The sequence below is a fragment of the Salvelinus sp. IW2-2015 genome, linkage group LG4q.2 (genome assembly GCF_002910315.2).
Source record: "Salvelinus sp. IW2-2015 linkage group LG4q.2, ASM291031v2, whole genome shotgun sequence".
Taxonomy (NCBI): Eukaryota; Metazoa; Chordata; class Actinopteri; order Salmoniformes; family Salmonidae; genus Salvelinus; species Salvelinus sp. IW2-2015.
In genome coordinates this window covers 27,275,883-27,291,131 of record NC_036843.1, presented here as the reverse complement: position 1 = coordinate 27,291,131, position 15,249 = coordinate 27,275,883, and the positions used below count along the sequence as shown (strand labels likewise).

At 41.2% G+C, this 15,249-nt stretch overlaps 1 protein-coding gene across 3 annotated transcripts in view; it reads left to right on the top strand.

The window, feature by feature from the left end:
• smc6 (structural maintenance of chromosomes 6) overlaps positions 1-15,249 on the top strand; it is a 30,939-nt gene that overhangs the window by 9,920 nt on the left and 5,770 nt on the right. For all 3 annotated transcript variants that reach the window (XM_023987059.2, XM_023987060.2, XM_023987061.2), the window contains exons 15-24: positions 54-255; positions 582-696; positions 4,524-4,684; positions 10,270-10,405; positions 10,719-10,799; positions 10,937-11,107; positions 11,306-11,443; positions 12,511-12,656; positions 14,650-14,775; positions 15,053-15,158. In XM_023987059.2, coding sequence (XP_023842827.1) covers positions 54-255; positions 582-696; positions 4,524-4,684; positions 10,270-10,405; positions 10,719-10,799; positions 10,937-11,107; positions 11,306-11,443; positions 12,511-12,656; positions 14,650-14,775; positions 15,053-15,158 — 1,382 coding nt within the window. The remainder of the gene's footprint in view (positions 1-53; positions 256-581; positions 697-4,523; positions 4,685-10,269; positions 10,406-10,718; positions 10,800-10,936; positions 11,108-11,305; positions 11,444-12,510; positions 12,657-14,649; positions 14,776-15,052; positions 15,159-15,249) is intronic.

Genomic DNA, 15,249 nt, shown 5'->3' with positions numbered 1-15,249 from the left:
CCATTCATCCATCTACCCATCCATCCATCCATCCATCCATGGTTTCCCATCAGGGGCATGTATAAACCTGAAGGACCCTGCCTTAGCTGTAGCAGTGGAGAGCTGCTTGAGGAGCTTCATGAAGACCTTCTGCTGTGACAACTACAAGGACGAGGCCGTCCTCCAGGATCTGATGTCACGCTACTTCTCTAAAGGCAARAGACCCCAGATCATCGTCAGCCCTTTCTCTGGCTCCGTCTACAAGGTTCAAGGACGGTGAGACACAATCGCTCCATCTGAAAWGGCAACATYTTCCCTACATGGCCCATGTCAATAGTAGTGCACTATGTAGGGAATAAGGTGCCATTTGGGACATTACCACATATTGTTTTGTTGTTGAATACCGGTAGCTACTATGGAKCGTATTTGATCCTTGACCATATTTAGTTACAGATATTATTAGAGTGAAACTCTGTGGATTTGTGAATACATTGTCTCATTGTTACCAAATTATTTTGTTAGATGTTCATAACAAACTGTATCTATACTTTTTGTTGTTGTCAGTAAAGCTAATTTAGTTTTTTTATTTGGTTGTGTTTCAGGGGAGTCAATCACCCAGACTACCCCTCAGTACTGGACTCTCTGAGCATAGCCAACCCAGTCATCGCAAACTGTCTCATCGACATGAGAGGCATAGAATCCATTCTCATAATCAAGGTTAGTTTCTTCCCTGATTTAAGCTCCTAGTTGAATGTGCAGTCCAACAAACCGTTTGTTTGAAGGAGTTGGCATTGAGGCATCATACGACAAAGGTAACTTGGAAGATAGAAACAACAGCATTTACCATGTTTCTAACTGTACCGTCATGGAATTGATCAGGCTGTCTTGCATAGAGTGGGAACCAGTGGTGGTTGTAGCCTGTATGGCTCCCTGGGCGAAGGACCCTYCCTTAGCTGTAGCAGTGGAGAGCTGCTTGAGGAGCTTCATGAAGACCTTCTGCTGTGTCAACTACAAGGACGAGGCKGTCCTCCAGGATCTGATGTCACACTACTTCTTTAAAGGCAACAGACCCCAGATCATTATGGCTCACTGGGCGAAACCCCCCTTAAAACCATATAWATATAAAAATATATACAAAAAGAAGATTCATAAATATCAAAAAGAAGTAACAAAGACCAATAGAAACAAATTGTMGCATATAAATACAAATAAAAAAGAGAATGGAATTATTACACTATTACCCTATTGCTAACAAAAACCCCACAAAAAACTAAATTGCACAAAGCCTATATCACACAAATACACAAATAGAATAACACACTTATAAAGAAGAGAASCTGATTATTACACAATTGRACTTCAAACAAGAAACGCACAAACTTAATTGCACAACTGTTCAGTGTGGCTGACATCTGAGGTGCAATCTAGAATGATAGAGAAGCATTTTGCCAGCTTGATGTCACTCACCATTATTGAAAAGACCTTGCTGCTCAAAAAAATCAATGAGTCCATTCTGTATTTGTGGCTAAGGTAGCTGATGGTGTGACTCGAGACCCTTTTTGGACACGGTTAAGATGCTCTTTCATGACTGGATCAAATTGTGCCATCAGTTTAACCTCCTTTTGAAAAATGTCCATTTTGATGGAGAGTAAGTGTTTCTGTGTGTCTCCTTAGTGCCAGATTTCTAATTGTCAGAGACGGCACAATAGCAGTCAAGACATGTCACACCCTCTCTCTCATCTTATCCTCCCAGCCTCCATTAAGTGCCATCTCATGATTATCAATTGTTTCCTCTTTTTTGATCCTCATTGCCAGTTCTTTCTATGTTTTCATGCAGTTGCAGTTTTGGTGTTCTGGACTGCTGTCATGTGAAGTCAGCAAAGAACTTGCATGTTTCCAGTCTGTCAGTCCTGAGTTTGCTAAATACATTTTCTTCTAAGAAAAGAGTTTGCATCAGAAGAGGCTGTTGTTTCTTTCAGAATACACCAACCAACTTCTAGGGATTTATTTTCACCACTCACCAAGGTCTTCCTGGTGACAACTTCTTCCATCACTCTCATTCCTTGGGAACAAAAGTCAGGTGCTACCTCACTTGGTCCTCTGTAAACTAGTTGTGTCTTAATTCTGTGGCTGAGGAGGTGGATGGCTCCTCATCCTGAGGCTCCGAGATCATTTCTGAAGAGGCCTGTGTGGCTGAGGAGGTAGATGGCTCCTCATCCTGGGGATCTGAGATAACTTCTGAAGAGGCCTGTGTGGCTCAGGAGGTAGATGGCTCCTCATCCTGGGGCTCCGAGATCATTTCTGAAGAGGCCTGTGTGGCTGAGGAGGTAGAAGGCTCCTCATCCTGGGGATCTGAGATAACTTCTGAAGAGCGCTGTGTGGCTCAGAGGTAGATGGCTCCTCATCCTGGCCAGTGGGTGCTCCAAAATATTTCAGGAGTGCCCCTAATTTGCATTGAAATACAGTATATGAGTCTGACACCCTAAATACATTTGTCGCACAATTAAATATACATTCATTATGCACAATTTATCAAACTTTCAGAATAGGAACCAAATGAACCATACAACCTCCTTGGCTAATTCTAGCATAAGACACCAAAAAGACTCAATATATCACAAAATATACAAAATATTAGCATAATATAGACAAGTTAGCCTACAGCCTTGGAAATTCCCCTTACTGAGCTCAGGACCTAGTCAATACAATCACACAAAACCCTTATGACGTCACCTCAGTGAAAGTTTTTTTAATATATATATTTTTTTATCCCATTTTCTCCCAATTTCGTGGTATCCAATCGCTAGTAATTTACTATCTGTCTCATCGCTACAACTCCCGTACGGGCTCGGGAGAGACGAAGTCGAAAGCCATGCGTCCTCCGAAGCACAACCCAACCAAGCCGCACTGCTTCTTAACACAGCGCGCCTCCAACCCGGAAGCCAGCCGCACCAATGTGTCGGGGAAACACCGTGTACCTGGCCCCCTTGGTTAGCGCGCACTGCGCCCGGCCTGCCACAGGAGTCGCTGGAGCGCGATGAGACAAGGATATCCCTACCGGCCAACCACTCCCTAACCCGGACGACGCTATGCCAATTGTGCGTCGCCCCACGGACCTCCCAGTCGCGGCCGGCTGCGACAGAACCTGGGCGCGAACCCAGAGACTCTGGTGGCGCAGCTAGCACTGCGATGCAGTTACGCCACAGGGTTCAATTATCGGGCCTAGTCTCTTCTCTGTATACATCAATGATGTCACTCTCGCTGCTGGTGATTCTTTGATCCACCTCTACGCAGACGACACCATTCTGTATACCTCTGGCCCTTCGTTGGACACTTAACTAACCTCCAGATGAGCTTCAATGTCATACAACTCTCCGTCCGTGGCCTCCAACTGCTCTTAAATGCAAGTAAAACTAAATGCATGCTCTTCAAACGATCGCTGCCCGCCCGTCCAGCATCACTACTCTGGACGGTTCTGACTTAGAATATGTGGACAACTACAAATACCTAGGTGTCTGGTTAGACTGTAAACTCTCCTTCCAGACTCAAATTAAACATCTCCAATCCAAAATTAAATCTAGAATCGGCTTCCTATTTCGCAACGAAGCATCCTTCACTCATGCTGCAAAACATACCCTCGTAAAACTGACCATCCTACCGAACCTCGACTTCGGCGATGTCATTTACAAAATAGCCTCCAACACTCTATCTTCAACGAAAGTTGGATGCAGTCTATCACAGTGCCATCCATTTTGTCACCAAACCCCATATACTACCCACCACTGCGACCTGTATGATCTCGTTTCATACTCGTCGCCAAACCCACTGGTTCCAGATCATCTACAAGTCTCCGCTAGGTAAAGCCCCGCTTATCTCAGCTCACTGGTCACCATAGCAGCACCCACCCGTATCATGCGCTCCAGCAGGTATATCTCACTGGTCACCCCCAAAGCCAATTCTTCCTTTGGCAGCCTCTCCTTCCAGTTCTCTGCTGCCAATGACTGGAACGAACTGCAAAAATATCTGAAGCTGGAGACTCTTACCTCCCTCACTAACTTTAAGCACCAGCTGTCAGAACAGCTCACAGATCACTGTACCTGTACATAGTTCATCTGTAAATAGCCCATCCAATCTTCCTCATCCCCATACTGTATTTATTTATCTTGCTCCTTTGCACCCCAGTATCTCAACTTGCACATTCATTTTCTGCACATCCTACCATTCCAGTGTTTAATTGCAATATTGTAATTACTTTGCCACCATGGCCTATTTATTGCCTTACCTCTCTTATCCTACCTCATTTGCACATGCTGTATATAGATTTTTCTACTGTATTATTGATTGTATGTTTGTTTATTCCATGTGTAACTGTGTTGTTGTATGTGTCGAACTGCTTTGCTTTATCTTGGCCAGGTCGCAGTTGCAAATGAGAACTTGTTCTCAACTAGCCTACCTGGTTAAATAAAGGTTAAATAAATAAATAKAATTAAAAACATGATAAAGTTCCCAGCTACCAATGTCTTTTGTCCCGGTTGTGATTGCAGGAGAAGAATGCAGCCAGGAGAGTGATGCAACAAGGCCGACCCCCGAGGAACTGCCGTGAGGCCTTCACTGTGGAGGGAGACCAGGTTTACCCTAACCGGTACTACACTCCAGACTTCAGCATGGCCAAATACCTCGGGGGAGATCTGGAAACAGAAATTCGGCAAGTACCTATTTTATTACTGTGGACTATTATTACATTTATTTTGGTATGGTTGTTGTGGTGTGCTCTTATAAAGTACCTTGCTCCGAAACACATCAGCAGTAAATATTTGTTTATTTATTTTATTTAACCAGGAAGTACCAGATTAAGATCACATTATTGGTCAATTGCACATAAGGTCCAACGGAAATCTGACTTCAGCTTTTTACCCTTTTCCCTCCGAAAGACGCACACATACGTACACTACTGTTCAAAAGTTTGGGGTCACTTAGAAATGTCCTGGTTTTTCAAAGAAAAGCAATTTCTTTGTCCATTTTAAAATAACATCAAATTGATCAGCAATACAGTGTAGACATTGTTAATGTTGTAAATGACTATTGTAGCTGGAAATGGTTTTTTAATGGAATATCTACATAGGCCCATTATCATCAACCATCACTCCTGTGTTCCAATGGCACGTTGTGTTAGCTAATCCAAGTTTATCATTTTAAAAGGCTAATTGATCATTAGAAAACCCTTTTGCAATTATGTTAGCACAGTTGAAAACTGTTGTCCTAATTTAAAGAAGCAATAAAACTGGCCTTCTTTAGACTAGTTGAGTATCTGGAGCATCAGCATTTGTGGGTTCGATGACAGGCTCAAAATGGCTAGAAACAAAGACCTTTCTTCTGAAACTCGTCAGTCTATTCTTGTTCTGAGCAATGAAGGCTATTCCATGTGGGAAATTGCCAAGAAACTGAAGATCTGGTACAATGCTGTGTACTACTCCCTTCACAGAACAGCGCAAACTGGCTCTAACCAGAATAGAAAGAGAGTGGGAGGCCCCAGTGCACACTGAGCAAGAGGACAAGTACATTAGTGTGTAGTTTGAGAAGCAGACGCCTCACAAGTCCTCAACTGGCAGCTTCATTAAATAGTTCCCGCAAAACACCAGTCTCAACGTCAACAGTGAGGCGGCGACTCCGGATGCTGGCCTACTATTGTAAAGCCTTATTACAGCATAGCAAGATTAAAAACAACCAAATCTGTGTGTTTGCTTTCTCCAACATTTTGCGTTGCATGAGGCTTGGTGCTCACGGAATCAGTAGGCTATTAAACACTCAAACAGACAACAGAAGCAGCTTCTGTCTTATTTCTGTAGATATATACAGTTGAAGTCAGAAGTTTACATAGGTTGGAGTCATTAATACTCGTGTTCAACCACTCCACAAATTTCTTCTTAACAAACTATAGTTTTGGGAAGTCAGTTAAGACATCTACTTTTGCATGACACAAGTAATTCTTCCAACAATTATTTACAGACAGATTATTTCACTTATAACTCACTGTATCACAATTCAATGGGTCAGAAGTTGACATACGCTAAGTTGACTGTGCCTTAAACAGCTTGAAAATTCCAGAAAATTGTCATGGCTTTAGAAGCTTCTGATAGGCTAATTGACATCGTTTGAGTCAATTGGAGTGGATGTATTTCAAGGCCTACCTTCAAACTCAGTGCCTCTGCTTGATATCATGGGAAAATCAAAGAAATCAGCCAAGACCTCAGGAATAAAAATTGTTGACCTCCACAAGTCTGGTTCATCCTGGGAGCAATTTCCAAACGCCTGAAGGTACCACGTTCATCTGTACAAACAATAGTACGAAGTATAAACACCATGGGACCACGCAGCTGTCATACCGCTCAGGAAGATGACGCGTTCTGTCTCCTAGAGATGAACGTACTTTGGTGCGAAAAGTGCAAATCAATCCCAGAACAACAGCAAAGGACCTTGTGAAGATGCTGGAGAAACGGTACAAAAGTATCTATATCCACAGTAAACGAGTCCTATATCGACATAACCTGAAAGGCCGCTCAGCAAGGAAGAAGCCACTGCTGCAAAACCATCATAATAAAAAACCAGACTACGGTTTTCAACTGCACATGGGACAATGATCGGGGAGGCTTGCAAGCCGAAGAACACCATCCAACCGTAAAGCATGGGGGTGGCAGCATCATATTGTGGGGGTGCTTTGCTGCAGGAGGGGCTGGTGCATTTCACAAAAGAAATAGCATCATGAGGGGAAATTATATGGATATTTTGAAGCAACATCTCAAAAACATCATCAGGAAGTTAAATTTTGGTCGCAATGGGTTTTCCAAGTGGACAATTACCCCAAGCATACTTACAAAGTTGTGGCAAAATGGCTAAAGGACAACAAAGTCATGGTATTGGAGTGGCCATCGCAAAGCCCTGACCTCAATCCTATAGAAAATTTGGTGCAGAACTTCAAAAGCGTGTGCGAGCAAGGAGGCCTACAAACCTGACTCAGATACACCAGCTTGTCAGGAGGAATGGGCCAAAATTCACCCAACTTATTGTGGAAGCTTGTGAAAGGCCACTCAAGTTCAACAATTTAAAGGCAATACTAATTTGAATGTATGTAAACTTCTGACCCACTGGGAATGTGATGAAAGAAATAAAAGCTTAAATAAATCATTCTCTCTACTATTATTTGACATTTCACATTAAATAAAGTGGTGATCCTAATGATCTAAGACAGAGAATTTTTACTGGATTAAATGTGTGGAATTGTGAAACTGAGTTTAAATGTATTTGGCTAAGGTGTATGTAAACTTCTGACTTCAACTGTATGTATGTGTATATTATTTTAATAATTATATTTGTGTGTGTATTTGTATTATGTGTATGTATATACAGTGAGGGAGAAAAGTATTTGATCCCCTGCTGATTTTGTACGTTTGCCCACAAACAAAGAAATGATCAGTCGATAATTTTAATGGTAGGTTTATTTGAACAGTGAGAGACAGAATAACAACAAAAAAATGTCAGAAATTTTATAAATTGATTTGCATTTTAATGAGGGAAATAAGAATATTTGACCCCTCTACAAAACATGACTTAGTACTTGGGCAGTACTTGGTCAGATGTTTCTGTAGTTGGCCACCAGGTTTGCACACATCTCAGGAGGGATTTTGTCCCACTCCTCTTTGCAGATCTTCTCCAAGTCATTAAGGTTTCGAGGCTGATGTTTTGGCAACTCGAACCTTCAGCTCCCTCCACAGTTTTTCTATGGATTAAGGTCTGGAGACTGGCTAGGCCACTCCAGGACCTTAATGTTCTTCTTCTTGAGCCACTCCTTTGTTTCCTTGGCCGTGTGTTTTGGGGTCATTGTCATGCTGGAATACCCATCCACGACCCATTTCAATGCCTGGCTAGGGAATGAGGTTCTCACCCAAGATTTGACGGGACATGGCCCCGTCCATCGTCCCTTTGATGCGTGGAAGTTGTCCTGCCCCTTAGCAGAAAAACACCCCCAAAGCATAATGTTTCCACCTCCATGTTTGACGGTGGGATGGTGTTCTTGGGGTCATAGCAGCATTCCTCCTCCTCCAAACATGGCGAGTTGAGTTGATGCCAAAGAGCTCCATTTTGGCTCATCTGACCACAACACTTTCACCCAGTTGTCCTCTGAATCATTCAGATGTTCATTGGCAAACTTCAGACGGCATGTATATGTACTTTCTTGAGCAGGGGGACCTTGCGGGCGCTGCAGGATTTCAGTCCTTCACGGCGTAGTGTGTTACCAATTGTTTTCTTGGTGACTATGGTCCCAGCTGCCTTGAGATCATTGACAAGATCTTCCCGTGTAGTTCTGGGCTGATTCCTCACCATTCTCATGATCATTGCAACTCCACGACGTGAGATATTGCATGGAGCCCCAGGCCGAGGGAGATTGACAGTTCTTTTGTGTTTCTTCACTTTGCGAATAATCACACCAACTGTTGTCACCTCTCACCAAGCTGCTTGGCGATGGTCTTGTAGCCCATTCCAGCATTGTTTAGGTCTACAATCTTGTCCCTGACTCCTTGGAGAGCTCTTTGGTGTTGGCCATGATGGAGAGTTTGGAATCTGATTGATTGATTGCTTCTGTGGACAGGTACTTTTATACAGGTAACAAGCTGAGATTAGGAGCACTCCTTTAAGAGTGTGCTCCTAATCTCAGCTCGTTACCTGTATAAAAGACACCTGGGAGCCAGAAATCTTTCTGATTGAGGGTCAAAGTTATTTCCCATTAAAATGCCAATCACTTTATAACACTTTTGACATGTGTTTTTTCTGGATTTTTTGTGTTGTTATTCTGTCTCTCACTGTTCAAATAAAACTACCATTAAAATTATAGACTGATCATTTCTTTGTCATTGGGCAAACGTACAAAATCAGCAGGGATCAAATACTTTTTTCCCTCACTGTATGTGTGTATATATATGTGTGTGTGTGTGTGGTGTATATACATACATACATACATACATACATACATACATACATACATACGTGTATATATATATATATATATATTATAATGTGTATATATTATATATATAATAATAATATAAAATTATAAATGTATGTATATATATATATATATTATAGCGTGTGTTATACTGTAATATATATATATATATATATTGTTGTATATAATATATTATGGTGTGTGTATACATACATACATACATATGTGTGTGTATATATATATATTATTATAATATATATATATTATATATATATATATATTATTATATTATATATTATTATATATATATAATAATATATATATATATTATAATGTATGTATATTTTGTTATGTTGTGTGTGTGGTGTTGTATATATATATATATATATATATATATATATATATATACACATATTTATGTATGTATGGATGATTTATAAAGCCTGGCACATTTAACAGTTAGGCTATTGATTATAGACCTAATTAAGTTGGTTTCCTCTCTCCTTCAATTTTCTTGGATAATTAGGCTAATGCAAGGGCTGTTTCCTCATCTCTGCTGCTGCCTCCGTCGCATTGTTCTCAATCCCAATATGCTGGGTAATTTTGCTATTTTGCACAATTGCAACATAGGGGAAGGTTCCAATTCTACAGTGCGCTATCATGGACAGTGACCATATACAACGCGGTAGAAAGCGCATTTGTTATTAAATTATATTAAATGTATTAGTGTTCCACCATTTATTTTTTACATGATTTAACCATACACAATTTCACTATCACATGATCTTAGAGTGATGGAATCCATCATCTTAGAGTGATGGAATGTGCCATCCCTGTGGCCTCCGCCATGGAACAGTCCACTGAGACAGGCATGAATCAAACAGGTGTCTTGTGCAACATGTAAAAAATAAAAAATTAGTCACAATTAATTTATTACAATCGACCAGTCGACTAAATGGGGTCAGCCCTAATATATACATATACAGGGTTTGGAGAGTTATGGGGGGCTGCCACACTGGGCGCCCGGGGAGCAGTTGTTTTGGGGGATTAAGTGCCTTGCTCGAGGGCACAATAGCAGGCAATGGCATCAAGGATTTGATACCAGCAACCTTTCGGTTGCCAGCTCACGTTCCCCCTCCCCCCACCCACTCAGATTTTTCCAGTCAGACCCGGGATTCGAACTGGCAAGCCTCTTAAACAGCCAGGCTACCTGCCACCTTCATCCCATGAGATGGTACTGTCCTTCAGCATTGTATTGATTTGTAGTTTTATTGTTCATTGTCATTGCCCAGCATGGTGGAGTCAGAGCTGGAGAACTACAAGGCCCAGCTCTCCCGGTTTCAGCTTCACCTGAGCTCAGTCAATGAGGACATCCAGCGCATGGAGGCCAAACTACACAGCACAATCATGACTCTGAAAAAGACTCTGGTAATGTGTTGAACTGTGTTATAATGTGTTTGTCACTGCTCAGTTTTCTTGACCAATTGTTAATTTGAATAGGGACATATGCAATGAAAACATTGACACATTGAACTGACAACAGTCCGATGCATTGCACCATCACTACTCTGAAAAAGACATGTGTTGTAAACGGAAGCATTGCTGTAGATGTATCTGAAAGATATTGACAAATGTCCTGTATATTAATGCAGGGTGTCATCTGTTGTTGAGCATGTTACACCCCCTATGTAACGTAGGACATGCATGCTGTTTAACAGTCTACCTGTATATTTGAATCCAGGCCACAGTGAATCAGGTCAAGGCCGGTGTGACCGAGCTGGAGAATGTTGAGGAGGAACAGACTGATGACATCAGCACTTTGGTAAAGTGTAACTTTATTTATTCATGATTCCAAATGATGCCATGATTTCCTGTAGAGATGATCGATGTTGGTTGGATTGATTGAAGTGTTAACACGGTGCATTTCATTTAAATGTTTAACTTCATCAAATGCTACAGGAAGAAGTGGCTCAAGAGAACCAGCAGAGAATCGATGGTGAGAAGAAAACTGTGGAGGAAGCGAAGGAGGAGCTGGAGGAGCATAAGAGAACTACCAAGGAAGTTGATTGCCAGTATGTTGACGTGAGGAACAGGATAGAACAGCTGGCTGAGGAGACAGAGCCACTGAAGGTACTGTAGACATGTTTGGAGTGCCTGATGCTGTAAAGATGAAAGCGCTTAATAATGCCACTTGACAGACACTTTTATCCAGAGTAACTTTAATCGTTGAAATGGTACCTAATGAAATTGGAGTTATTTGATACAAACACAAACTGTTTGTGATGACGTTGTGCTTTGTGTGTTATTGTTTTGTTCTTGACTGACCAGGAGGAACAGGGTAAGGCTGAAGCACAGTGCAGTAAACTGGAACGAAGCCTGAAGATCTTAGAGAAGAAACTCAAGGATCATCAGGACAACATGCAGGCTATGAGAAGTGATCTGGCTCTGAAAGAAGAGGAGGTCACAGTAAGAGATAATATTTGTCCCAATGTTGGAATCAACCCTAGTGCTGAGCGATTAACCAAAATGTAAATGTAAATAATAATAATTCAACAACTAATTAACCAACGTCAGTTCAATTATTTGAATTCCATGAAGTATATTTTTTTCATATCGTAATCGTGAAGGGATCTAGAGAGCAGCTGTTGCTTAGCGACGTATCGTGAAGGGATCTAGAGAGCAGCTGTTGCTTAGCGACGTATCGTGATCGTGAGGTGATATCGAGAGCAGATGTTGTTTAGCGACTTATCGTGATGTGATATAGAGAGCAGCTGTTGCCTTAGCGACGCATCGTGATGTAAGGGTTTTAGAGAGCAGCTGTTGCTTAGTGACGTTTCGTGATCATGAGGGATCTAGAGAGCAGCTGTTGCTTAGCGACGTTCGTGATCATGAGGGGATCTAGAGAGCAGCTGGTGCTTAGCGACGTTTCGTGATCATGAGGGATCTAGAGAGCACTGTTGCTTAGCGACGTTTCGTGATCATGAGGGATCTAGAGAGCAGCTGTTGCTTAGCGACGTTTCGTGATCATGCGGGATCTAGAGAGCAGCTGTTGCTTAGATAATGTATTTTCAGGTAGTGATATGCTAAGTGATTGATAGCTGGTCTTCAGCAGTCATAAAATGATGCTTTATTTACTTTGAAGAACTACAAAATAGTGATTTAGTCAGACAGGATATACATCAGCTCTATAGAGATGAGATAATGACTTGGAATTAAATAATAGTCATAAAACAAATGTAGCCTAATATACACACTACCATCATGGGACTTTTGTTGTTTTATTTTGTGTTACAMCATTCAACCCAAATAATCTAACCGAAATAGAACCGACCTCAAAAAACACAAATCAACCCATATATGGATATTTATTGGTGAATTATATAAGATGAATTTAAATTATTGCATGCATATTTTTTTTTGTCATCCTGCATGTTATTTTGCTAAATAAAAAACTATGATGAGGCCAAATTGTGCAAAATGAAATGAACATACTGTAAATGGCAGTTGTTAATCTGTTTATCAACTGTTGACAGGAATTTGTGGCCAAAGCCAAAGAGATCAGCCCAGAGCGCCAACAGGTAGATCGCAGCGCCAGGAGTATTGATGTGGAGATCACGAGGTTACGGAGGAAGATCAGCGTTCAGGAGAGTAGCCATGGAGACCACGAGCAGGTGGTTAGGTAGGGTACTCCATCAGTACATATCCAAACGGCATGAATATTTCATTAAACATTGCTCATTTAACTGTCTGTCGTCTTGTAATGTTTCATCTCTCGTGGACAGATGAGGTAAACACCAAATTAGGCAAGATTTTAGTTCTGCGTTATGGAGATTGTGATGTTAGACATTTCTGCCTGCTCCCACATGCTGTACCTACTGTGTCAAGGCATTTTGAAAATATTACTTTTCAAGGCCAATACTGTACGTTTCTTTTGTATATACAGTTGAAGTTGGAAGTTTACATACACCTTAGCCAAATACATTTAAACTCAGTTTTTCACAATTCCTGACATTTAATCCTAGTAAAAATTCTCGTGTCTTAGATCAGTTAGGAACACCACTTTATTTTAAGAATGTGAAATGTCAGAATAATAGTAGAGAGAAGATTTATTTCGCTTTTATTTCTTTCATAACATTCCAGTGGGTCAGAAGTTTACATACACTCAATTAGTATTTGGTAGCGTTTGCTTTAAATTGTTTATCTTCGGTCAACACGTTTCGGGTAGCCTTCCACAAGCTTCCCACAATAAGTTGGGTGAATTTTGGCCCATTCTCCCGACAGAGCTGGTTTAACTGAGTCAGGTTTGTAGGCCTCCTTGCCTGCACACGCTTTTTCAGTTCTGCCCACAAATGTTCTATAGGATTGACGTCAGGCTTTTGTGATGGCCACTCCAATACCTTGACTTGTTGTCCTTAAGCCATTTGCCACAACTTTGGAAGTATGCTTAGGGTCATTGTCCATTTGGAAGACCCATTTGCGTCCAAGCTTTAACTTCCTGACTTAGTCTTGAGATGTTGCTTCAAATATATCCACATAATTTCCCCTCATGATGCCATCTATTTTGTGAAGTGCACCAGTCCCTCCTGCAGCAAAAGCACCCCCAAAACATGATGCTGCCACCCCACCCCATGCTTCACGGTTGGGATGGTGTTCTTCTGCTTGCAAGCCCCCCCCCTTTTCCTCCAAAATAATGATGGTCATTAATGGGCAAACAGTTCTATTTTTGTTTCATCAGACCAGAGGACATGTCTCCAAAAAGTAGGATCTTTGTCCCCGTGTGCAGTCTATGGCGGTTTTGGACAGTGGCTTCTTCCTTGCTGAGCGGCCTTCAGGTTATAGGACTTGTTTTACTGTGGAAATTGATCATTTTGTACCTGTCTTCCAGCATCTTCACACGGTTCTTTGCTGTTGTCTGGGATTGATTTGCACTTTTCACACCAAAGTACGTTCATCTCTAGGAGACAGAATGCGTCTCCTTCCTGAGTGGAATGACAGCTGCGTGGTCCCATGGTGTTTATACTTGCGTACTATGTTTGTACAGATGAACGTGGTACCTTCAGGCTTTGGAAATTGCTCCCAAGGATGAACCAGACTTGTGGAGGTCAACAATTTTTATTCCTGAGGTCTTGGCTGATTTCTTTTGATTTTCCCATGATATCAAGCAGAGGCACTGAGTTTGAAGGTAGCCTTGAAATACATCCACTCCATTGACTCAACCGATGTCAATTTAGCCTATCAGAAGCTTCTAAAGCCATGACATAATTTTCTGGAATTTTCAAGCTGTTTAAAGGCACAGTCAACTTAGCGTATGTCAACTTCTGACCCATTGGAATTGTGATACAGTGAGTTATAAGTGAAATAATCTGTCTGTAAATAATTGTTGGAAGAATTACTTGTGTCATGCACAAAGTAGATGTCTTAACTGACTTCCCAAAACTATAGTTTGTTAAGAAGAAATTTGTGGAGTGGTTGAACACGAGTATTAATGACTCCAWCCTAAGTTTATGTAAACTTCCGACTTCAACTGTATATATCTACAGAAATAAGACAGAAGCTGCTTCTGTTGTCTGTTTGTTAACAATAAATCTGTGGAGAGGTTGAAAAACGAGTTTTAATGACTCCAAATTAAGTCTGTAAACTTCCGACTWCAACTATCTTTGTCTCCTCACCAGAGAGTATGCAGAGGCCCTGGCTAACTACAGGGACAAATCAAACCAAGTGAGAGATCTGAAGAAGTTCATAGATCGTCTTGACAACATAATGTCCGACAGGCAGACCCGGTACAAAATAATGCGCAGGTAATTCGTGATCATTTGACGCATTTCATAAAGGACAATCCCGCTTTGAAAATGCTCATGACTGTTGTTATTTATTTAAACCGCTCTAAACCCCCAAAATAATACTCTATGGCTCATTTCCCAGATACAGATTACGCTTAAGCCTGTACAAATGGATGATCTCCATTGAGCATGCTTTTTAGGACARGACTGGGCCTTTTAGTCCACAACTCGCCCTATGAATACTGATTGTCGAATACCGTATGTTGAATATTCCCACACTCTTTTATGTACCTAGGTCCCTCTCTGTGAGATGCAAGTTATACTTTAATAATTTCCTGATAAAGATGAATTGCTGTGGGTCCATGATGTTTGATCACAACAGTGAGACCCTCTCCATCTCGGTATGTGTGCTAATCCTCATAGTTTTCAAATGGCCTCCGTAGCTTTTACATAACATAAAGTATCTGTATTCGTCAGAATCAATTTGACAAA